The sequence below is a fragment of the Antechinus flavipes genome, chromosome 1 (genome assembly GCF_016432865.1).
Source record: "Antechinus flavipes isolate AdamAnt ecotype Samford, QLD, Australia chromosome 1, AdamAnt_v2, whole genome shotgun sequence".
Taxonomy (NCBI): domain Eukaryota; kingdom Metazoa; phylum Chordata; class Mammalia; order Dasyuromorphia; family Dasyuridae; genus Antechinus; species Antechinus flavipes.
In genome coordinates this window covers 450,598,108-450,624,957 of record NC_067398.1, presented here as the reverse complement: position 1 = coordinate 450,624,957, position 26,850 = coordinate 450,598,108, and the positions used below count along the sequence as shown (strand labels likewise).

General features: G+C 32.4%; 1 protein-coding gene across 5 annotated transcripts in view; it reads right to left on the bottom strand.

Moving 5' to 3' along the window:
- EYA1 (EYA transcriptional coactivator and phosphatase 1) overlaps positions 1-26,850 on the bottom strand; it is a 148,939-nt gene that overhangs the window by 35,064 nt on the left and 87,025 nt on the right. For all 5 annotated transcript variants that reach the window (XM_051970054.1, XM_051970055.1, XM_051970056.1 and 2 more), the window contains one exon: positions 12,836-12,925. In XM_051970054.1, coding sequence (XP_051826014.1) covers positions 12,836-12,925 — 90 coding nt within the window. The remainder of the gene's footprint in view (positions 1-12,835; positions 12,926-26,850) is intronic.

Below are 26,850 nucleotides of genomic sequence, written 5' to 3'. Positions count from 1 at the left end.
ATGCTGAGGTAGAACTGCTCTTAGAAACATGCCTTTGATTTACTGCTACTCCTATTTCTCAATTTTCAATGGGTTTGCTCATCATTTTGCAAACGTAATTTGTCACTGGCACCAGTCAATGCTCTTTGTAAATTCTGTGGCTTTTCTTTTAGATCTATTATTCCTGCTGAGAGAATCTACTAAAGAAGAATTTTTCATACTGACACCAACTGTAGTCTTGCTGTGAATAACCACATTCCCATAAAAGCCATTCCCTTTATTGCAAACTTGCTGCCAGAAGCAAGGGGAAGACATCCAAACCAGGAAACCTTTTATCTCTTTTTGCAATCACTCCTTTTTTAACCCTTTATTCCATTCAAAGGACTGAAAAAAAAGGGTTTAGGAGAAGGAAGGCACAAGCTCTCCAATGTGGACTTCAATATATATGTGTATGTGTAGAGATAGGTTGTATATGCTTTTTTCTATCAAAAACCATTTTTGATACAAATTGTTAATCTTTTGATATATCTATAAAATGTTGGGAAAAATTATCAGGTCCTTTAATGCATAAAGCAATTAAAGCTCTGAGATGTTAAAAAAAAATCTCTCTCTCGCCCCCTACCCCCATCTTGATAATGGAGAATTCAAGTGATTCCATTCAATCCTTCACTCTAGATAAATTAATCTTTTTTAGAAAATTCGGTCATCTTTCTCTACTGCTCAATGATACTCTACTGCTCGACATTCAAGGCTTTCCATAAAATAGCTCTAACACAGTTCTGAATTGTGTTTTACTTTATATACTCTAAGATGAGTCAAATTGTTCTACTTATAATTTGAAGAAAAGCCTTATGTTTTCCCCATTTCTGAATCTTTGCTCATGTATATCCCACCCTGTTCACAGAACTCTATTTTATCTCTTCCTATTGAAATCCAACCCCTGTAAGACCCGTTTCAAATGCTACCTTACTCAAGAAGTCCTTCTGAGTACTCCTTGTCTTTCTTTCCTTGTAAATCTTAAACTATCTTGTTCATTCTTTCAATAGCAAATATATTCTGTTTTATATCATAATCCATGTTTATATGTCTTCTTTTCCCCCATTAGCATGCAAACTTGTCATCAATATTACTATCCTTCTCCTCTTCCTTATTATTCTACTGGCATATAATTTGGAAAGTCATGGAACAGATGGATTGGAGAAGAGAGAGAATGAGATTATTCTAATAGTCTAGGAGAAATATGAGGAAGGTCTGTGCTTTTGTGATGAAGAGTACTATTTATATGAAGGAAGTAAAGGGGCAGATGTGAGATATGTACATGTAAGGAATTATATCATGATTATAATTTAAATAGCTATATATTTTTGTAAGAGGCAAGAACTATTCAATGATGATTTACTTAAAATTTAGATGAATTTATTTTTGTATATATTTCTTTAATAAGAAAAATAATTTTAGCTTTACCTTTTACCTTTGATAATCTCAATGCTTATAGACCAATCATGTTCTACTCAAACTCTGAATTTTCCTGTATCTCCTCATCTCAAATTACTGTGTTTTCTAGTAATTCCCTATCTCATCAAAACTGGATTAAAATAAATTGAAAAACAAACCAATCTCAAATAAACAATTTGGGAACTTTACCTGAGGCCAGAATCTTGGGCTTGAGAACTTCCCATAGGGACTACAATGGAGAATGGGGAGAATTTCAACTTTTTTTTTTTTTTTTGAGAATGAAGAAATAAACTTTAAAATTAAACAATATCAAAACAAGTTTCCCCTCATCCCACCAAGTCATGCAAGATCACACTAGCAAGAAGAATCATAGCTTTTTTCCACTCCTGTCTTTAAAAATATGTTTACGTATTGAACTGGGTTGTGCTCAGATAGAGACTTTATTGTAATAGTGCTGAAATAGGAGAAGCCTCTCGAGACTGCAACTGAAACACACTTTGGGAAGTTGGAGTTACAGTAGTTTTTCCCCCTATTCAAAGGATTTTTTTTGAACACCTTGTAATTTTTTTTCTAATAAGCAAATGTTCTAGCTAGGTAAAGAAATATAGTTTAAAAAATTACTCTTCCTCCAATTAAAATAATAATGCACACCTGTAAAAATCAAGGATTCTAGGCTAAACCAAAAGCCTGTCATAGATGACAATAAAACGTCATCACAGTTCAGACAGCTAAAATTTAGCTTTCTTTTTACCATGTGTGTCTATGATTGACAACAAATTTCCACATCTGCCTGCTCCTCTACTGTGGATCAGGTATATTTATATCCCCAATAGAGAATTCCCTTCCCTAAGTACTATTCTTTAACTTGCATAAGGAAGAAACAGCATAAAATGTTTCATTCCCCCTCAAAAAATACAACAATGTTAAAGAGGCTCATTGATAGGTGATTTAATAGCAACTTTTTCTGGAGTAATATTCAGTAATTTCTTCCACATCACAACTTTCCCTATCATGGTTTCATTATATCATAACTAGGCATAACAAAGTAATTAGGAGTTACTTTGGAGAGTTTTATGGAAGCTGCAGATGACACAGAAGTTTAGAAACTCAGAATTGCATAAACTATATTATAGTATTATATAACATCAAGCCAAATTTTATAATAAGTTAATCTAAACACCCCATAAAAGAAAAAGAAAAGATTCAAATTTCTTTTCTGGTATGAAGGGAAGGCCAAAAATTTTTATGCAATATTTTCCAGATTGTAGAGAGTCATCATGCTCCTAACCCCTATGATATGGAACTGTATATTATATATAAATTCAGAATTTATATTCTACTTAAGAAAATAAAGCAATTTTTACAACTATAAAGTAAAATAAACATTTAGATAGGAAATAATAGTTGCTAACACAGATGCTTCCTAGAGAATTCTAAGTATTCTAATTCATTACAAACCATTGACTTGTTTATTTAAAATTGTAAGACCCTAGATCTGGTGCTGGAAAAGATCTTAGAAGTCATAGCAGCAGAATCTGAGAGCCTACCTCTTACTCTTAATTTTTCAGATGAGGAGACTAAGGCACAGGAAGATTAAATGTTTTGTACAATACTGCACATTTTAAAGTCATATGGATATGTTTTTTTAATATCAAAGCCAAATCCTCTGACTGAATTAACATTCTTTTCACTATCCCATTCTACCTCCTTTAGATCATCTAATCTAACTCTTTTATTTTATAGACAAAGAAACTGAGACCCATAGAGGTGAGCAATGTGAACAATGTCACATTGACAGTTTCTGACACAACAGATAAGAGTGTCAACCCTATCAGGAAGTCAAGAAGACCTGAGTTCAAATCCAACTTCATATACTAGCTATCTGACCTTAAGAAAGCCATTTAACCCTGTTTGCCTCAGTTTCCTCATCTACAAAATGAGCTGGAGAAGGAAATGACAAATATTCCACTATGTTTGCCAAGAAAACTTCAAATGAGGTAATGAAGAATCTGACAGGACTGAAAAACAACTGAACAACAAATTATAACTGTAGAACTTGTTTCTCACATGTAATGTTTTCCATCCCCCAACTCAATGCCTTTAGACTGGCTGTCCCCCATAAATGGAATGTCTTCCTTTCTCACCTCTACCTCACAGGATTCCTGGCTCCCTTAAAGACTCAGCTTAAATTTCATCTTCCATAGAAAGCAACCCCTTTTGTCTGCTTTACACTCCTTCCCTTTACCCTCTGAGCTTATTTCCCATTTACATAGCATTTATCCTATATGTATGTGTGTGTGTGTGTGTGTGTGTGTGTGTGTGTGTGTGTGTGTGTGTGTATAGTTATTTAAATGATGTCAAACTGTTTGGAATATAAGCTCTTCTTGGGAGAGTAAAGATTGTGTTTTATATTTCTTTTGCATACTTAGCACTTAGCAAAGCCCACCACACAGTATGGATTAAGCAATGCTTCTTGACTGACTGAATACTTATATGTTAGGATTGTTGTGAGGATGAAATGATGTAAAGCACTTTGTAATTAATTATTGTTGTTTTTCAGTCATGTTCAACTCTTGTAACTCCAACTGGAGTTTTCTTGGCAAAGATACTGACATTTGGCCATTTCCTTCTCTGACTCATTTTAGAGATGACGAACTGAGGCAAACATGATTAAGTTCCATGACCAGAGTCACATAGCTAGTACATATCTAAGGTGAGATTTGAACACAGGAAGATGAGATTTCCTGACTTCAGGCCTAGTGCTCTATCCAAACTTCACCTAGATGGCTGCTTTATATTGTATTGTTAGTTACAATTATGAGATTTTTGATTCAGCAAAAGCCTTTTCTGGTAGGCATGATATATCGGTTATATGTTATTCATGTAATAAAGACAGGTATCTAATGCTCTGAGCTGGCAATGGTCAACTTCAATGCTCTCACTTGTAATTGCAGAGCAGATGGCCCAAGAATAAAGAAAGTTTAAAGAAGGTAAGCTGTGAATGTTGTAGGTATGTTTGGAACCCAGAATCTTTTTCCAAAGTTAGTATATTATACTAATACACTAATTAGTATATTTTATATATATGATATAATATAGTATATACAAAAATATATAAAGTTAATATATATTAGTATATATACTATATATATATATATATATAGTATAACTATATATAGTTATATAGTAACTAGTAATTAGTTATTCTTAAATTTACAGCCTTGAACACTTTAGCCCTTTTCCCCACACTGTCTTGAATACACTCCTATCTCTTTCATAGGGTGGTGAGAAGATCCACTGGAGAAGAAAGTGCAAACTATCTAGCATCTTTGCCAAGAAACTTCCATGGTCAGTATTGTCCACAAAGTTATGAAGAGTCAGACATGATTGAATGACTGAACAACAAGAAGTTTAAACACTGGTTTTTAAAATTTTTGGCTTCCCCTTTACCTCATAAAAATTATTGACGATCTCTCAGAGAGCTTTCATTTATATGGGTCATAGCAATTGATTTTTACTGGATTAGTTATGAAAACATCTTAGTATTATTCTGAAAATAGTTTGGATATTTTGGACTTCATGGCATGTTTTCAGACTTGAAAATTATTTGTAAGACTTCAGCTCTCATGTTTTAGTCATCTTTGTAAGTTCCATTGTGCCTAGAATATGGTAGGTATGTAATAAATGTTTATTGAATGAATGAATTTAACATGGTAAATCTTTAACTGTGAGCTAAACTTTTATTATACTTCTGGCACAATTTGTAACAAAATGATTATGAAAGTAGTCCTTAAATATATTCTTATAACTTTTGGTTTTGGGTGAAATTCAAAATATGATGATGATGATAAAGTAATAGGCATAATGTAAAAAGAAGCTAATTCAATAGTAAAAACAACAATGGCAATGGTATGACTGCATTGTCACCTTATCAAATAATACTTTTGGTAAAAAACAATTCTTTTTTTCATGATTAAAATAGGCATTCTCCATTCTATAATATGTGTAGGAGAGAAAAACCATAAAAAACAATGAATAATAAAAGATCACTTCTCTTTACAGCTGGAATATTATATCAGAATCATAATCACAGTTAGAATTAAAAGTCTATCCAATACATACATGAATAAGAATTCTCTCCACAATATACTGCCAAAGTAGTCTTTTAGACCCAAGCTTCTTAAATTATGGGTCATGACTTCATATGGGGTCATGTAACTGAATATGGGGGTCACAAAATTTGGTAACAGTAAAAGGTATCAAATATTCTGGCAAGATTTAATTTTTTGTGCTAAAATAAACAAGTACATATATCTTAGTAGGCAAAATTGCTTTCATATTTAATAAATGGTAAAATTATAGGTATACCAAAGAATTGTTTTAAAATAATTTTTTTGATTTATTAGCAGTAAATTTTTGATTTGTAAATCTATTTTATATATCTACATACCAGAGGTGGCGTAAAAATTTCTTTGGTGAAAAGATATAAGTGGAAAAAATTTAAGACTTTGTTTAAAGACTTCCAGTGCAAAGAAAGCCACAGCCTCTGGAATCAGGTCATTCTAATTTTGGATATCTCTAATTATTAGAATTTTTTTTCTGATATCACACCTAATCTATGTTTGCCATTATCATCCTATTGCTACCATCTCTCCTTTAGAACCAAGTAGAACAAATATGAACTTTCTTATGCTTGATAGCTCTTCAAATATTTTAATATAAGATATTCCAATGCCATGTCTTCTCTAAGATACATATTCCCAGTTCTTAAAAACAGTCTTAATAAGTCATGCTCTTAGATTCCTTTGATAATGCTGGGCATTCTCAACTTGTCATTCCTAAATTGGAGTATCTCAGATTAGAACATAACCCTCTAGTTGATATAGGTAAAGCTAGAGTGGGAATATCAATTCTCTGGTTCCAACCACTATCTCTTATAATATAGCTAAAGATTGTATTAGCTTTCTTGGATACATGACACTATTGACTCATACTTAGTTTGTAGTTTTCCAAAACACTCAGGTCTTATAAAGCAAACTGATATTTAACCTTCCTTCCTCTGGTTAGGAAGCTGATTTTTCTTAACTCAGCTTAAGCAAGCTGGAAAACATCCAGGGGAATTAAGACGTTGTAGGGCATTGAGTTCATATCATATGAGAATTGTTTGAAGGGACAAAACATATTCAGCCTAAAGAAAGGACTCATGAGGGACCTTATACAGTGATGACTGCTTTCATGTATGAGTTGGATTAATTGGTCACTAAGGCAATTTCCAACTCTCAAATTCTGTGATTTTGTGAACTTTCTTTTATTAAATTGGGATACAAAACTATGGCCCATAGGCAAATCCAGCCAACCACCTATTTTTGTAAGCTCAGAAAGCAAGCATTGTTTTTACATTTTTAAATAAAGTTTTGGCAGTGGGCAGATTTGGCCTGTGGGCTTTAATTTACTAACTCTTGGATCAGACCAATGTTCCAGCCCATCAAGATCTTTTTGGATCACAACTCCTTCCAAGTATTAGTTATCTCTAATAAATTATTGCTATTTGTCAATTTAATAAGTACACTCTTATTCAAGTCATTGGGAAAAATATTAAACAACACAGTGCCAAAACTAGATTTCTGGCCTACTACACTTGTTATGTCCTTCCTAAGTGATACAAAATCATTAAGGATTATTCTCTAGGTCTAGATGCATATCAGTTCTCAATCCAATTAATTCTGATATATTAAAGTCTATATTGCTGTAATTTGTTAATAAAAACAGCATGAGACATTTTGTCAAAAGTTTTACTAAATATTATTATCTACACCAAAGTGGATCACAACCACCATTTAAGGTGACATAGCTAATTATGGGGGTGGTGAAAAATCGGGCAACAGTAAAAGATATCAAATTTTCTGTGAAGATTTATTTCTTTATGTAAAAATAAATAAGCACCCATCAAATTACTATGCAAATCTGCTTTTCTCTTTAATAAACAGTAAAGTTTCATATATATATATATATATAATATACCAGAGAATTGCTTTAAAATAATTTTTATAATTATTATTAGTACATGTTTAATTTGTATCCCTCTTTTATATATACTCAGGATTACAGAAAAATTTCTCAGGCAAAAATTGATTCCAAGTAGAAAAAGGTTTAAGAAGTACTGATCCATATGGTAATGTTCTCCTTCCAAAAAAAGATGAGCTTGCTGTGACATGACTTGTGCTTGATGAAGCCATGCTGTTTTTTTGTAATTTGTGTGTAATTTCTTTTCTAGATGTCAACCATTCATCCTTTAATAAAATATTCTAAAATTTTTCTAAGAACTGCTGTTAATTTGAATATCTGTACACTTTTCTCCCTTTTATAAATCAGGACATTTTGACTTTTGTCCATTCTTCACAGACATATATATAAATTTATCTAATATACATATACATTAGATTGTAAGATCCTTGAGAGCAAAGATTCTTTTCTTCCTTTTAGTACTTCTATCCCCAGTACTTACCGTAATGCCTGGCACATAAAAGGTGCTTAATAAATATTTATTTATTGCCTGGCATACATGTATGTATTCACAGACTTTTTTAAAAAATAATTTTTCCTAGCTCTTAGAAAGAAATGAAAAATAGTTACCAAATAATAATATTTTTATAGCACCTACTATTTTTATATACAAATATTACCTTATTCAATCGTCATGACAACCCTGTCAAGGGAAGGCAATGGGATCATTCCCATTTTCCAGTTGAGAAGATCAGAGTGAATAGAGATTACATTACTTATCTAAGATCATATAGCTAGAAAAGTTTGAAGCTGGATTTTAACTCAGGTCTTCCTGATTCCAAGTCTAGCACTCTATCTACTGTATCACTTTAGTTTTCTCGAATTTCTGAATAATAGAAAACCAGCTACTTTCCAGAGCATCCATACAAGTAGACTAACAAAATATTGTTCATAGTTCCATGATCCCCTGGATTTTTAAAGGAAAGTAGAAAAATTTTTTTAGAAAAATTCTAATTGTTTTTGCCTTAATGAGATTGATTATTATGAAATCTGCTTTGCTATAGATTTACATGCCTCACTTTCTGATTTAGAGCTAAGAGGGACCTTTGGAGATCATTTGGGTCAGCTTCATTTTATTTAGGAACATGGTGAATCTCAAAAGGGGAAGATAACCTTGTTCCAAGTTACTAGCTGATGTGTTGTACAACTGGAACTCAAACACTGATCTTTAGACTTGAATAATCCATGACTCTTTATACAATTGCTGAAAGTTTCCTTCTATTCCTGAGAGTATAAGTGCTATATCAGTACAAAGCATCTAATTTAAATTCTGCATCTAATGTGGGTGAATATAATTTTGAAATTTTTCCACTTTCATTACCAACAATACTGAATTGTAAAATTAAAAAAAAATCTTGTTAAAACACTTAATGTATATAACAAATAATCAGCCATCTTTGTGAAATCACAAATTCTGAATGTAAATCTGAAGTCTGGTTCAACTCTTTTGGGAAATTCTAACACTGATGTTATTTGATTAATTAATTAGACATGGTTAAATTCTAGCTCAAGTAATGACAGTATTTTCTTGTAGTAATGCTATGTAGTGGGGAAAATGGTCAGGGGTCTTGCTGAAGTGCTGGAACTTTTAATTCAAGGTTTATTTTTGGCTTTTCACTTTCTACTCTTGTCTTACCCTCTCCCCCCACATCCAGTTCTTTTGTTCACTAGAGAGACTGCTCTAAGGATAGTGTGTGGTGGTAGAAGTAAGGGAACAGGAAAAGGAGAGGTAGAACCCAAAGCAGATTTCATGATAATCAACTTCTTTAAAGCAAAGACAATTAAAATTTTTCTAGGAAGTTTTCTATTTTCCTCAAATAGTAAAAAAGTTGAATGTGGCAAGTCTTCATTATCATACATAATGCCAAAAGTCTGCCTTTAATAAAGTTGGATATGGTGTCAACAATATCAGCAATCATAAGATTGAAGCCAATTGACAATTTTCAAAATCAAAGAGAAAAAAATCCATATAAATCTTATATTATTATTATTTTAAAATATTCAAGTTTATATAAAACTTTTTTTTCCCTCTTTCACCATAGAAATGGCTAACAAGAGCACTAGTCTATGTCAAGTTAAATGAAAACCTTAAGGTTTACCAAAGGCCTTTCCCTCCTGCACTATTTGGAGACATACACTATTGTCTTACAAGAAGGATCTGATAGAAAGAACTCTTTCCCTTTCAGTCAGAAAGAGTAATACTTCTTGTAAAGGAACCGAGAAACTCCAATTCCATAGTGTCACTCTTAATAAATGAATTCCATATAAGTATTATCATATTGCACATGGAGACATTTATTGTAAAATGATCTGTAAGACATTCCTCAGACTCATCAATAGGAAAGTCAGAGTATGTAAGAAAGCTCTAGCTTCTACTCACAGAGAAATCATAAATTCTAAAAATAATTAGACCTATATATCACTCATAAGTGTTCATGTGTTAAACATTTTTAATATCACAGAACAACAAAACCTGCCTCTTTTCTTGGTTTGGGGATGAATGTCAAACAAGATTTATTTTAATGTCATATATGTATTTTTAACAGAAATGCTCTCCAAATTTAGTTTAAAAATGGAAAAGGTTTTATCAATTATTGCATAGGCCTCAAAATTCATTTGAAAAAAAATCTTTATCTTAAGCTGGTTTATTACTCTCTATCCCTTTTAAGTTCACATAGCAAATTACCATTTTGAATACATACCAAGATAACACAAATATTACTGGCAACTCTTCATACAGTGTACTTCACTATGTAGAATATTTAATATGCCAAAGATGTAGAAGAAAAAAGTTAAATTATGCAAAGGGATAACTGGCAGTAACTTAAGTTTTTATAAAGAGAACTAAGGCCAATAGAGTTCAGATATCACACTTCAGGCTAACCAACAAATCGTTAACCTCCTTGAAATTACTTCTACTGTAGACTTAAAATGCTAAAAACATACAATTTAAATAAATTAAAACATTCAAGTTCCCTACCACAACATACTGCTAATTGGAGTGTGAAATCAGGCATTACCACATCATTCCAGCCTGATGAGAAAATTTTGGTTCTTTTAAGAGCATTATACCAATATATTTATTTTTGCTACTAAATAACATTTTCTCAAAGAAACCAAGTATGACCAAAGACACATTTCAATTCTGTCATATTACATATGGATAAAATGAAGTGAAATGAACATAAAGATAAACCTATTTATTCAAATGTTGGAAAAAACTGGAACAAATGCCTGGAATTTCTGACAACCTTTGATATATAATAATATATACCAAAGATATATATATTTTTATACATTTTAAAACATATTTAAAACAAGTGATGATTGCCTCACTAATAAGGAAACACACACATACACACACACACAATCTTAGAGAATCAGCTTTTAGAAGACAAATATTTTGTTTGAGTTAATGTTTCATTAACCTTACCAATCAGTGTCAAAAATTTTGTTTAAATATTTCAACAGTCTTCCTTCTAACCTACTTAACTTTTCATAAATATTCAGCATTAATGTTACTTTTAATTTGATTTTACATAAATATTTTTCATCATTAAAGTACTAATTTTTATATGCTTTCAGGTTTGGAAAAATACTATTTCTAATTCTACACACACGTCAATGTTGTAAACAAATAAAAAATCTCAAACAAACCTGATTGAATTTGTGAGGTTAAAGTATATATGAGGCAAAACCAGTTTTCCCAAATTTTCACTTTCCAACTCATTGTTTTGGCATCTTATAGACATAGATTTGCCATTTTATAAGCTATGGTTAAACCATACCAAATTATGGCTAATTTCTTCTTGATGTGTGCTATTAACACACATTAACATCAATAAGAGTTACATGGTTGTATCCAGGACAAAATTAAAATCTCTTCTGTATCATTAGAAACAAATGGAAACTTAAAAAAAAAAACATTTTAGCATACTACTAAAATACAGAATGCCTTTTGCAGCTCTCTTATGGAGTGAAACACAACCATGAATTAGAAACAGCTTTTGAAAATAAGTATAATTCTTAATCTTTTCTAAAAGTCTGAAAATAAATCCTCAACACTTCACTTACTTTTGGAAATTTTTTTTGTGTTAAGCAGCAATGTCTTACATTTAGTTTTCTTAATGAAAGCAAACACTCCAAAATGCAAGAAATCTTGTATTTTACTTTAAGTGTAAAAATAAATACTTCACTTAGGAATGGAAGAAAAAATAAAGCACATTTAAATAATTTTATTGCACTGTAAGTTGCCAATTCGTCTGTGAGTAGTTTCTTTGCAGATGAAAAGAAATCAAAATATAGGACAGATGTTGAGCAAACCACATTTAAGTTCTGTCACACACTGGCATTTTTCAAATGATTTTGGATCATCTATTAAATAAGGTGCATTTTGCTTGATTTTTAAAAGGGAAACATGAGGAAATATTTAAAGGCCAATTGCTGCCAATTAACTTTGATCAGCAAAAGTTGTATTTGAATCCTTCAGATTCCTTCTCCTGTCTGAAATAACATACATTTATAAAATCTAGCAAAACAACAACTTGATGATTAATGCCTGTTGGCAGCCCTACCACAAGCTTGCTTAACGGCAGGATTTTAAATAAACAACTGTCTATATTAAGATGAGAGTGAAATGTAGCTATGGTCATGTTTTGTCATAATGAAGATAGAAGCAGCAGCCATTTTTGCTTTTAAAAGGTGAACTACCCGAGATCATGGAAGGATCAGGTCCCTTGGTGACCATAAAAGTTTTCACCACAATCTTTCAAAGTTGTCAGGAGGGAAAAAAAAGGCATAAAGTAATAAGAAAGTCATTGGCATCTTGACACATGCAATGCTAGTGCTAGGGATACCAGAAAGCCAAAAAAAAAAAAAACAACCTTATTATCTTGAGAATTGAGCCTGCTAGCAAGCTAGGCAGGTCTGCAATAGAATATAGTTCTGAAAGTAACAACATATGAAAAATAAATGATTTGTTTCTGGTTCTAAGCCTGAACTTCTTAAGGCAACTGAGAAATTCATATTTTCCTATCAAAAATCTGTAGAAGTCAAAGTTTAATATTTAATGTCCTAGATATTAAATTTTAATGCTATATATAATTATGCCATAGCCTACTTTACATACTCATCTACTCAGATAAAAAATATGATGAAGCCTTTGACAATAAAATGTATTGGTGTAGTTGAGTTAAAATTATTTTACTTCATTTTTATTTCACCAGCCCTATTTCCCTTAATATAATACTTTATCGTTGTCTGTCAAGCCTACCATTGTTTCATGTGATATAATAGGGAACAAATGCTAAATGGCTGACATAAAATAATTACTACTTACTTCTAAATCATTAAAGAACAGATGTGTGTCTGCCAGATTGAAAATCATTTCTTCCATTCTCAGTCCAAGTGAAACAGAAGTAGGTGGATCCTAGAAGAAGAATTTTAAAAATTAGCAACATACCTCCTTCTGTTATATGAAATCTTAAATGACTTCAAATGCAATCTGGCTCTCAGTACAGAAGAAGGAACAATAAGACGTTTGGACCACAAGCAAAATTTAAAATGTACTATTGAGTATATTAAATTAATGAGCATCTAAACATTATATTGTAGAAGCAACCAAATGCCTAAAATGTTATTTTATGAGTGTCAACTGTCTCATAAAAAATAATTCTTGACTATAAGACTACACACAATTTAAAATTTAAAGACTAAGTCATATTAAGTGCAACAAAGCCAGTTACAGAAACATTTACTTAAAAGAAAAAAACCCACCCATTACACGATTAATAAATCCAGAAGCCTAACCTATATAAATCTCAATAATTTTGCAATTCAATGAATTTAAATTCTCAATCATAAATACCAAATACAAGCTACAACAAAAAGTTGAATCACAAAGTGAATTATTTTACTCTCAATATATTATAGTAAGAAAATATGAATGTTCCTCAGTAACAGTAGTTACACAGATCTGAGCCATTATGGGAAACAAGTATGATTGCCTTGCCCTTCTTTGATTGCCAGGAGCCAGACAGGCACAGTAACTCTGTCATTCAGATGACAGCTATCCAGTTAACACTACAAGACATAACCGTATCTATGAATCAGAGATGGTTGTCCATGACTGAAATGTACATTGGTTCTTCCAAATAATATTTAGGAATATAATTTGTACCCAATAAGGACTGAAAAGACAGACTGTTCCATCCTCCCTGCCCCTTCCATTCTTCAGATTACTCATAGCTTGCCTGAACCAAGTATATCCTTGGAATCCTCTGGCACTAAGGACAAATCCATGTGTTTTTCATGATGTGAAGTCACTATAACTTCTCCTTTCAGGTCTTTTATTAAATCAAGTAATCCAAGGGTACTATGTTACAACGCTGGTGTATAACTTTCTCTGAGAAAGGAATGAAAAAGGAATACAAAGCATTTTCCTGAGCCTTTATGACAGCCTGACAACAACAGTAATGTCACCTTACATTTGTCATAAATGTTTCAACTTGTTAAGAGTACTTCCATAGCTATCATTTTTATGCTTCTCTTAACAAGCATAAAGTTATTATCCCTGTTTGAAGAAGAAACTGAGGAATGAAAGGGAAGGATTTCACTTTATCACATAGAGCTAGAGAATCTGTCTAATCACAACTATATCTCTCTGCTTTACATAAGATAGGTATTTATAAAAAAGTTGCTGAAGAATATAAACTCCAAAAGCTACTTTTTTTCAAGGAAAATCATGGGTGACAGAAGCACTGTTCATTTATTTTAAATGTCAAGTCTTTGTTCATTTCCTTTTTTTATTCTCCATCTTTCCAAATCCTGTCCCTTGCAGGTCCAGTTGGAGATCACTTCTTCAATGATTTGAGATGTAGGATAGTATACTTATAGAAAGAATACTGAACTAAGAGTCATAAGATCTGAGTTCAAGGCAAGCTCTGCTATTAATTTGCTTTGTATTCTTCTGTCTTTCTGGTCTTATTTTTTCCAATTATAGAATGATAGGGTTGGACTAAATAATTTCTGAGGTCCTTTTCAAATTTGAGATTATAATTTTATGATCCAATTATATCAATTTCATACTTTTCTGAATTTCCACAGATTTTATTCATTACATAAACATTCACTGCAATGCATTTTTACCATATTTCATGTGTGTATTTTCTTATTGTTCAATTCAATTCAACAAGCACTCTGCTGGGCTTGGTAATACACAAGAAAATGAAAAACAGTTCCTGCCCTCAAGATATTTCCATCTTGGTAGGGGTGGAGAGAGGAACTTCTAAGCATATCATAGGCATTTTAAGTTACACAATGGATAGGTTCAGAAGATTTGAGTTTAAATCTTGCCTAAAACACTTATTAGTTGTGTCAATTTGGGAAAGTCACAGGATTTTACCTCTGTCTGTCTCAATTCCTCATCTGTAAAATGGAGATAATAAGATTGCCTCCTTCCTAGAATTGTTGTGAGGAACAAAAAAGAGAGTTTTTTAAAGGGCTTTACAAATCTTAAAGGGCTATATAAATGCTACTATAATGATCATTATTATTATCAGTAGTACTAGTATTGGTAATTAGGTAGTGCTGTGGGTAGAGTGCCAAGCCTGAAGTCAGGAGATTTCTCTTCCTGAGTTCAAATGTAACCTCAGATATTAGCTTTGTGAGCTGGAGAAATTACAACCCCTGTTTGCCTCCATTTCTTAATTTGTAAAATGAGCTGGAAAAGGAAATGGCAAATCATCCCACTATCTCTGCCAAGAAAACCTCAGATGGGATCACAAACAACTGGACATGACTGAAAGGTACTTAACAACAGCAAAAGTACTACTATTATCACGATCATCATCATAATCATTAATTAACAGCTAAATTTACAAACATCTGGTGGGCAGCAGTATGACTAATAAATAATAACAGCAGCTAGCATTTATACAGCCCTTTAAAGTTTAAAAAGAGGATTGCATATGTTAGCTTATTTGATCTTCACAATAACCTTACAAAATTAGTGTTCTTATTTTTCATTTTACAAATGGGGAAACTGAAGTTGACGTAGGTCAAGTGACTTTCTCAGGTCATGCAGCTAATGTGTGTCTGAAGTAAGATTTAAATTCAGTTTCATTCTTATTCCAACTCTAACATTCTATCTGCTATGCTATCAAGCTTTCTCTGCCATTTTTATGCTTCTCAATGATTACAACAGGAGAACATAATTCAACATAACAGATAGAAGTTAGATAACGTACCCCATTTCTTTTGAAGTTTGTCTTTTCAAAACTTTTGTTTTAATAGTAGGCAATAATGAGATTGTTTCTTGATGAAAACAAAATTGTTGCAGTAAGAGGAAAGAGCCTTAGTAACTTATAGCATTACCATAACCAGTATTCTATTTGTATGAGGTCAAAGTTAGATACAAGGCAGCAAATACTGTCAAGCACCATTGGGACGCCATGTAATGGCTCTCTTGTTTTCTAAACAGTGAAGTTTTGAACTACCTTTCAGAATATCACTCTTTCCCCTTATTTCTTAACATCCTTAGTCCTCTAGGAACACATTTGTTTGACAGTACAAAAAGATGAGAGGTGAGAGAAGAAAAACAAACTGTCAGTGTTAGATAAAGAAAATAGGCAAAGCAAGAAAACAAGCCTTTGTGAATTAGTAGAAAGGAATTCAAGAATGTACAGGAATGACAATGTACAGCTGAATCTTAATGAACATAACTGATCCACATGGATAAGTAGGAATTGCCTCTATGTTAACAAAACTTCAAGGAGAGTAGAAAATGTTATCTCAAATTTTAAATTTCAAAGGACTTGAGAGTAATTGTAGAATTTTTTTAAGGCTAAAAGGAAATTGAAGGCTCATCTAATGCAATTCAAACCATCCACCCTACCAAGAAACTTCATCAGTGTACTTGAGTAGTGAAAGAGGATTTTTGGATAATTTTTCCCTATATGATTAAATTTAAATGTTGGTGAGCAATTTTATTTGTAGATGGGATGGTTATCTCTTCTCCTTAATTGCTAGGGATTCTTTTTTTTTTTTTAAACTAATTCTCATGCCAGTTTGGAAGGCAATCACAGAGGTTATATTTTTATATTTCCTATTAATTAACAGAAATGTATGATCTCTCTTTAATTATTAAATAAATTAAGCCTAAACATTTATCTTTGCAACTCCTGACTCATTGCTCCTAGTTCTTGGGCCAACCAGAGGAATTTAGGAAATGCTAATTAGTTTTAAATATCTGTTTATAAATTTACTAGGGTTTGAAGAAACTAAAATGTTTTTATAAGCATTTAACATGAAATAGGACTCTCACAAAAACCTTAGCTTTGGAACATTACTCCTTCAGGTAAGGTAAACTAACTCCTCTAAGGCACAACATATCCTTAAATATGCTGGAGAATTTTAAATGACCAAATGAGAGCAAAATTAATTGGTAATGAAACTCAAATAGCTGTTGCTCAAACAAAATACTAGATTGCTATGTTGACTTATTTTGATTCACTATAGGATCCAGCTAATAAAAATGGCATGATGTGTCAAAAATATATTTAAATTATTTTAAGTAGCAACAATGTAAACCATTACATTTAGTTAAATGTTAGTTCTGAAATATATATTACCCAATTTTGTTACTTAAGTAACATAATTTTCTAAGACATAGCATTATTACTAATCTTACCAATGAATTATTCTACCAGTTTAAAATATGCAACACATTTCAAACTGCTAACATAATTTGTTTCACAGAAAAGAAATTTATTTTATAAGTGTTTTGTCTTCAGCAACCATTTTTTTAATGATCATTTCAAAAAACAGAAACCAAAGTCAAGTTCACAGGTCTGCATTTTGCAGACTTTATTTTCTTCCTATTTTTTGAAAATCATGACAACATTTGTTCTTTGCCATTCTTGTGGCACCATCTTCCCTTTCCCACAAATTTTAAAATATTACTGACAGAATGGCTCAGTAGTCACATTTGTTAGTGCTTCCAGAATCAGAAAATTTAGTTCTCCTAGGCCAGATAACTTAAATATATCATGAACAAATTAGTACTCATTTCCTTCTTATTTGAGTATCAACTCCCTGTCAATTATTTATATTCTTTGTCAGCATCTATTGCTTGATAAAAAAAAATGGTTGCTGAATATGTAAAAGAGAAACTAGCTTGATGGCATAATGGATAGATCACTCAGCTTGGAATCAAAATGTTTCACCTCCATGAGTTCAAATTTTACCTCAGATACTTACTAGTGGTATGACCCTGGACAAGTCCCTTAATCCTGTTTGCCTCAGTTTTTCATCTGTAAAATGAGCTAAAGAAGGAAATGATAAACCACTCCAGTATCTTTTCCAAGAAAACCCCAAATGGGGTCATAAAGAATCAGACATGACAGAAGTGACTCAACAACAACAATTATAAAGAGCCAATGTAGTTTAATCCAGAGAAAGCCATACCAGTCTAATTGCTTTTCTTTTGTTGACAGGGCTATTAAAGAAGTAAATGATGGGAATTCTGTGGATGTAGTTGCTTTAATTAATGAATTTTTTTATAAAGTGTCCTATAGCATCCTTGTGAAAAGGCATGCATTATACAATAATACAATCAAAGAAATTCTGAACCAGGTGAATGGCTGATCTCAGTGAGTAGTTCTTAATGGTTAAGTGTCAAAACGACAGGAGATTTTCAGTGGATTATGTCAGTGATCTGTATTTGGCCCTGTGCTGTTTAATTTTTCTCATCAAAAACCGGATAAAGACAAAGATGACATGCTTTTCAAATTTTCATATGACCAAAAAATACTGTGAGGGATAGATAACTCAGTGGATGAAAGAGTAAGGATCTTAATAGACTAAATGTAAGATAAAATCCAAAAAGGATGAATGTAAATTATTATACTTAAAATAAATTCCACAAATAGAAGTTAGGGAAGGGCAAGTATTCTGAAAAGGGCTTACAATCAAGAGGAGCCCACAGCATAATATAGAAGCCAAATATACAAAACACCAAAAATAAAACAAAACAAAAAATTTAATGAAATTTTGGTTTCATTAAAAGGCATATGATTTCCAGGAATATAAAGGTCATAAGCTCACTATCCTCAGTGCTTGTCAGACAGTAAATTTTTTAAGTTATGGGCTCTATAGTTTAAGAAAGAATGTTGATAGGGTGGAGAGATTTGAGAGGGAACAAGCAGAATGGGGATGCTCTTTGAGTTGACGTTATATGGGTATAAATTGAAGGAACTGGTCATATTTAGTCTGGAAAAGGGAAGGGAACAAGCATATATATGTATAGTGCCTACTATGCTGCCTGACATTGTGCTAAGTATTTTACAAATATCTCATTTAATCCTCATAATAACCCTATGAAGGAGGTGCTATTATTATCTTCATTTTACAGTTGAGGAAACTGAGGCAAACTGAGGGTTTTTTTTAGGTGACTTGTCCAGGGTCTGGCTAGTATCTGAGGTAGGTCTTATCTGTGGGACATTAGAAGCTGTCTGTAAGTATTAGAAAGGCTGTCATACAGAAGATTCATAAGATTAATATAAGAAGGTCATAATTGTTTCAGTAGGCACTACAGACCAGAATGAGTAGCAAAGGATGGAATTTGAAGACAAAAATTCAGACCTGATGTCATGAAAAACTTCCTAAAAAATTGAGCTTCCCCAAAGAGGAATGGCTTTGCCTAGAAAGATAGTGTTCTTCTGGCAAAACAAGGACAACCACTTGTTGCATAATTTCTAATGTCGATTTTTCTTAGTATGGTTTGGACTAAAGAAGGTTGTTGAACTCCCTTTCCAACTACCAAATCCTGTGACTGAGGATTCTTGTTTAATTGAACTTAAAGGATTCTCTATTTTGGTAAGTATTTGTTCTTGTTCCCAAAAGTTCTTGATTTTTCTACCAAGAATAACTGCTATTAAGAATTCAAATATCCAAAGGAACAGTTCTGAAGTCACTTAAAACCATATCCTTTTAGAACAATCATGAATAAACACTCTTTTGTTATCATTCAGTCAATTGTTTTGTTACCACTAAGTTGTGTCTGACTCTTCATGACCTCATTTGGTGTTCTCTTGGAAAAGAATAGACCCTTGCAACTGTGTAATCCAACCATTACATTTTACAGAGAAACTGTGGGTTGAGGGAAATTGATTGACTTGTCCAACATCATGCAACTAGTTAATAATTAAGCTGCATTTAAAATCAAGCAATGACCACTCAAAACTTTCAATGGCTCTTCAGTGACTATTGAATAAAGTCCAAATCTTGCCAAACTCGACTACTTATCATTCTCCAAACTTGTCCAATCTTACCCAAGCATTTGTTATCACTATCCTTTATCCTTAGAATATACTTCCTCTTCCTTTATTTGCTTATTAAAATGCTTATTCATTCTTCAAAGCCCAGTACTAAGACTCCCTGAGATTTCCATACATATTTCCCTTGATGCCCTCTTTTCTTCCTCACCTTCCAAACTGAAAGAACTCTCAATACAACTCTCAGAGAATTCCATTTGTATCTTGCAATTGTCACATCCTTTTAATTTTTTTATTATTTGTTTCATCTTTTTTCATAGTTGCAGGAAAGCAAGACTATTTGAAGGCAGCAATCTTCTACCATTTATTTTTGTACTTCTGACTTATTTACCATAATGCCTTAAATATCTTAGTAAATCTTAATAAAACAGAACAAAGAAAACTGGAGAAGAACTCATATCTATTTTTTAAAATGTTCTTGCATTCTTAGAACCTATATGAGGAATAGTTTTTTTTTTACTCAAATTTATAATGTTTTAATATATGTCACATTTTTCTGATCTGAGAATAAGATATAGCACACTGTTAACAGTTATCAAGTAAATATTGGTTCAAAAACATAATTTAGGAGAAAAATAAGCAAATCAGTTTTAAATTTAATAATTCACATAACAAGTCTTTAACATTTCTTATGTCTTTTATGACAACAGATGCTAAAGTTGTAGCTATGAAATGATTGCTATGAAAACATCATTAAAGTCATAGTAGAATATCCAAGAAGATCAGAGGACAATTAATGATTAGTTTCATCCAATATATGTTCTCTATTTTTCTATTTAATGATGTTCCTCTGTTTTTATAGAAGTGTCACAAGGTTCTTCCTTAATAGTTCCAAACAGGAAGTCAGTGATGGCTGAACCTTCCTGACTGTGATTATCTGGAGCCAAGTCTATTTGGGCAATGAATTCCTGTAGCCTAATTCTGTCCCTCTCACTCTCATGTTTATTTTAAGAAGGAGAGAGAACAAGTATTTAAGTACCTACAATGTACTAGGTTTTGTGCTAAGGGGCTTCCAACTGTTACCTCATTTGATCTTCACAACAATCATGTGAGGTAAATACTATCATTATATTCATTTTACAGTTAAGGAAACTGAGACAGATAGCATTTAAATGATTTGCTCAAGGTCACAAGGTGGTATTCGGGGAAGATTTTGAATTTAAGTCTTTTGAACTTCATTCCAACATTTTATCCACTGCCTCAAGGAAACTTCAATATTTTTATGTTATCTCCAAGAAAAAATGTAAGCTCAATTTGGGATTAAGGCTTTCACAATCTGGCTGTAGCCTATCCTTTTAGGCCCATTACACCTATCCTTCACACATATTCCTACCAGATTAGACTCTCAGCTCTTTGCTGAATTGGGCATTCCGTAGCTTGTCTCTACTCCATTGCTGTGACTGTCTTCATAGCTGTAATGCAGTCTATACCCTTTAGATCCTGAGCTTCTTTCAAATTTCAGTCCATATGCTACCTTCACTAGGAAGTCTTCCCTATCTTTCATATTGTTAGTGATCCCTAACTCCTTAAATAAACACATTTCTTCTTATCAAGTACATTCTGTAGGCCCCAACCCATATTCCTTGAGACTGGGGCTATTTTTCATTATTGTCTTTGCCCCCCAGGACCCTGGCACAGCTCCTTTAACACACAAAGCATTTAATAAAAAGTTAGATGGAATTGGATTGGTATAAAGTTGGAATAGTTTCTACAGATATCATTGCAAAAATATATATAATTTGTGCTATTTATAGATCCCTTTTCATGAAAACAAAGCAATCGGGTGAAATGACTTGAAAAGAGAAAAGAAAATTAAATGTTACATCATTTCTCCAGGAAAAGAATGTGTGAATTACTGTGGCTTTTATGCTAAATAAACAAAAATAAAATCCTGCTGGTAAGGAAAGGCATTTTTTAAAATGTCAATGGCAATTATCCCTTCTTCCCCCCCCCAAATTCTAAACAAAACAAAACTTTGCTAGTATGACATTAAAATACCTCCTTTGCACATGCAAGTCAGTAAAAACAATAAATTAAGAAATTTGCTGCAATTTTAACTTGCCCTTGTTGATAATTTCATTATTTTAACATAAAATTTGTTTTTGTATATGTAAATTTTCATTGTGTTTCTATTTTACATCTATTACTTTTTAATTTTCTTGGAAGCAGAAAGAATATTTGAATCTTTAAAGTTTATTCTTAATATGTATGTACATATACACATACATATATAATACACACACATGTATATATTATATCTTTGATTCCAAAACCAGTACCTACCTCTTTCTCGCCATACATACAAGTATACATATATGTGTATACACACACACACACACACACACACTCACACACATATGTCTCTTTATCTCTATCTATACATCCATCCATCTATCTATCTATCTGAGACTGACAGGTGGAGTCTTGGAATCAAGATTTATATTGAAGACCTGTTCTTTTGACACTTGACCGACAATGTGACCCTGTGTAAAGCACCAAGACACTAGCTGATCAGTAGTGATAGTTTCCTCACTAGAACTTTCTCTACACCAATGATAGGATTGACAAAAAATAAAGCCATCCAACCAACCAAAAATAAAATAAAATTTACTGACTCCATTCTCAATCCTTAATAAATATTTGATGAACTCCTGGGTGTTCAGGAAATAAGGGAAAAAGATAGTGATAATTCATTTTTGTCATGTAAAAATATATTTATACTTGTGAGTGGGATGGCCTGAAAAAATGTCAACAATCATGATTTCTTGCCTGGTTTTAAATATTTTAAATTACATTTTACCATCTGTAAATGAACTAAATGACTATAGTCAATCCTGGAATATTTGTTCTCATAGTCCAGTGCCTCCTTCTGGTATGGAAGTCATCCTGGATTGTTGAGAAATGAGCCAGTGGAATACCAGTTCTAGCATCAACATTAATCAATCAACACTGTTAGCAAAATGTGCTCTCAAATTGTTTTTGCTTTAAACATGGGCCCAGCAATAGATTTCAATTCTGTCACCAAAAGACTAGCTGAGCAAAGCTTTCAGAGCCTTAATATTAAAAGATTGTCTACTGGGTAATTAACTTGTGTTGGCTGCAGTAACTCACACAAGCATACCTAGTAAGATGTTAAGTAGATTATCATATACATGGTGTTACCCACAATAAGAAGAACAAAAATCCTGGAAATGAAGTATCAATAGCCAAAGTAGGCCAATATGATTTCAAAGGATAAGATAAAATCTCATCTGATATCATTTCTAGTTTGGCAATTTCCTGTACCTGGTTCATGAACTTTATGCAAAAATGACATAAACAATAGAAAGGCTATTTAGGATTGGCATAAGTTCCTGCCAAAGGGAAAGTACTTATTGCCTTTCTAGGTTCAAATCACAGTTGGCAAAGAGAATGCCTTTGTTTACATTGTGGTTTACACCCTGGTATAGGTTTGGCTTGGGGAAAGGGAAGGTTTGGAAGCTGTATTGATAAAAGCATTCCAAGGATTCAGGCTTGCTTTGGTGTTGGACAACTACTCGGTGATGTTTATTCTACAATTTGTAAAATAGGCAAGTAAGTTTATATGATATTTGGCTACAATGATCTTTAAAAGTAATTTGCTCAAATCTTTTAGTAAGACAGAAACAATACCTTACAGATTATGGAGGCATTGTTGAACACAATTTTTACATAATGTAACAATCAATCAATTAATAAGCATTAAGTGCCTACTATGTGCCATCACTGTGTTAAGAGTTGGGGACACAAAAGAATCCTTCTTTGCCTGCAAGGATTTCACAGTCTAAAGGGCAGTAAACAAATTAATCTTTTCCCCTTTTTCGTAATGAAACCAACCAGACTTTTATTTGGTCTAATATGAATTTTCAGCATCTATTTCCACCCAATCCCTGAGGTAAATTTAGTGTTCTCTCCTGTCCCAAATCATAGACTTAAATATATCTCTTATTTTGACATCTCTTTATTTCTTATTTACCTTATTTCAAATCTCTTGATTATATATGTCATCACTATATTCACTATTACTTAGCTGTTGTTTAGTTATTTACACTTGTGTCCAATTCTTTCTGACCTGATTTGGGTTTTCTTAACAAAGAAATTAGAGTGGTTTGGCATTTCCTTCTTTAGTTCCTTTTACAGATGAGGAAACCGAGGCAAACAATATTAAGTGACTTGCCCAGGGTTAGACTCAGTAAGTGTCTGAGGCCAAATTTGAATTCATGAAGAAGTACTTCCTTTCTCTAAGCCTAACACTCTATCCATTGTGCTGTTCACTATCTAACCACAATAATAATTCAAATTTGAATAGCTTTTTACAGTTTTATTTTTGTTTTTCCATATATCATCTCAATAGTTCAACACAACTTCATTGTTGTATTGAACTAATGAAGTTCAGAGGAGGTACTATTATTCTAATTTCATAATCAAAGAAACTGAGGACTTAATTCAGGACAGTTTCGATGGATTTGTGATGGAGAGAACCATCTGCATCCAGAAAGAATATTGTGGGGGCTGAATATGGATCACAACATAGTTTTTTCACCTTTTTTGTTATTGTTTGATTGCTTTTTGTTTTCTTTCTCATTTTTTCCCCTTTTCGATCTGATTATTCTTGTGCAGCATGATGAATGTGGAAATATGTAAAGAAGAATTGAATATGTTTTACATGTATTAGAATACTTGCTGTCTAAGGGAGGAAGTTGAGGAAGGAAGGGAGAAAAATTTGGAACAGGGTGATTTGGCAAGGGTGACTGTTGAAAACTATCTTGAATGTATTTTGAAAATAAAAAGGTATTATTAAAAAAAACTAGTCTCTCATATGTGAAAGTGTGTGTATGGATAGATGTGTGTGGGAGGTGTATGGATGTATGTATAAAGGTTGTGATATATATAGTATATGAAATATAGGTTTAATGCCCAGAAAACCTAAAGTTCACAAAATGTCAGCCCAGAAAAGCTTCAAATTCCCCTTCCTATATATGGTGTTTGCTAGGTTACGCTGAGTAACTAAACCTCTAAATCTTTGTCCCTCATTTGTACCTGGTTGCTCTCCTAGACGTCATTACTTCCAGAAATTAATCTTCCTGCAAGATGATCTCAACTCTAAAACTCACATCTCAGCATACCCTTTCTCAGAGGCTCTCTCCCTCTCGCTGATTGGAGAAGGTGACAAGTGAAAATAAGAGAATTCTTCCTTCCTGTGTCTTCCACTTAAGGAGGGGGCCAAGGGCACTACCCAGCTTTAGGATTTCATTGTATCTTGTGTCCACAGGGTACCCATTTTCTTTCACAGCTGATAACCTTGTAAGTTCTTTGAGGGCAGAAACTACTTTTGCCTTTCTTTTTAACTTTAGTACTTAGCACAGTGTGTGACACATAGTAGGCACTTAATAAATGTTCATTGACTGTCTCCCTAGGACTTATGTACTAAGGATTAATATGTAGACTGTTGAGTTCCACATACCAAGAACTTTCCATACTGTAGATATAAATTTATACCCACATTCTTATATAGTATGTGTATGTAATTTGAAAGTATAACATATGTTGTATATATACTCATAAAAATTATATATGTATGTGTGTATATATGTATATATACATACATGTGTGTGTGTGTGTGTGTACGTATACACACACACACACACACACACATACTTATAGCTAGTTACATCCCATAGTAGCTGTGACAAAAATTGTGATTTCAGGGTTACTTTTTTAAAAAAATCACATTTCAGGTACTTTCTCCAGAAGCCTACTTTTGGTTCACACTATGGCTCTTTGTGTACCCAAAATGAATGTCTGTGGAAAATTTAAGGAAAAAGTAACTTTTCTGAAATTTGGAGAATATGAACAAAATTATTTTTCCAAAGTAAAAACAAAGAACAGCTCTCCAAGTTGGAGAACTAAATATTTTCCCTTTTAAAAACTTTAATGAGGTAATTTTTAAATTTGTTATTATTGAATTAGCAATAAATTAGTTACAATTGAATTAGAAAAATACTTAGCAAAACTAAGTATTGCATTCAGATTGTGTGCAGTCAAAAGAACTAATGACAAGGTCAATTTTCACATAATAGTTCACACAAAAATATAAATATCAAAGTCTGAGGTCCTTTCTTTTTATGTATTAGAAATAATAGCCTACATAAATATGGAACTTTATGGTTAATACTGTGCTTTAAGCATTTATGATTAACTATCATTTAAAAGACTTTGTTTTAAAAAAAAATCTGCAGTACAGAATAGTAATTTAATAGATCAGTCAGCAAGACAGTCAACAAGCATCTATTAAATGCTTACCACTCATCAAGAACTGGGCTGAGCACTGGAGATTCAAAGAAAGCGGGGGGGGGGGGAATTTAAAAAATTAAACAAAACAAAAATCAGTCCCTATTCTCAAGGAACTCAATCCAATGGGTAAGTCAACAAGTGAACAATTATGTACCAACAAGATAGATATATGATAGATTTGGCTAATTTCAGAAGAATAAGGAGATCTAAAAAAAGGCTTGTTGCAGAAGGTAGGACTTTAGCTAAGACTTGAAGGAATCCAAGGAAATCAGGAGCCAGAGATGAAGAAGGAGAGAGTTCTAGACTTGGGGGACATTTTGAGACATATCGATTAAGAAACATCAGTAAAGCATTTCAAGGAATTATTTTTAAGAAAATATTATTATGGTTCTCCTTTTATTCATATACATAAATGCATATCTCTCTTTCCCTCCCCAAACCACCTACATTTAAATATACCCTTAATCCATTTAACTCTTTTCCTTCTCTTTTGTTTCTTTGCTTATAAAAAAACAGAATTCTAACCAAAAACTAGCTAAATTATTGTGACCTTATAGATTTAAAGGTATAGAAGCTGAAAAATTATAATTAGGTCAATATAATTATTTCAATTCTGGGAAATTAATAGCATTCTAGAGAAGTACACACAAAGCACAAGTAATAGTGGTATTAAATCTTACTCAAAGAAAATTTGTTTGAATAAACTTTA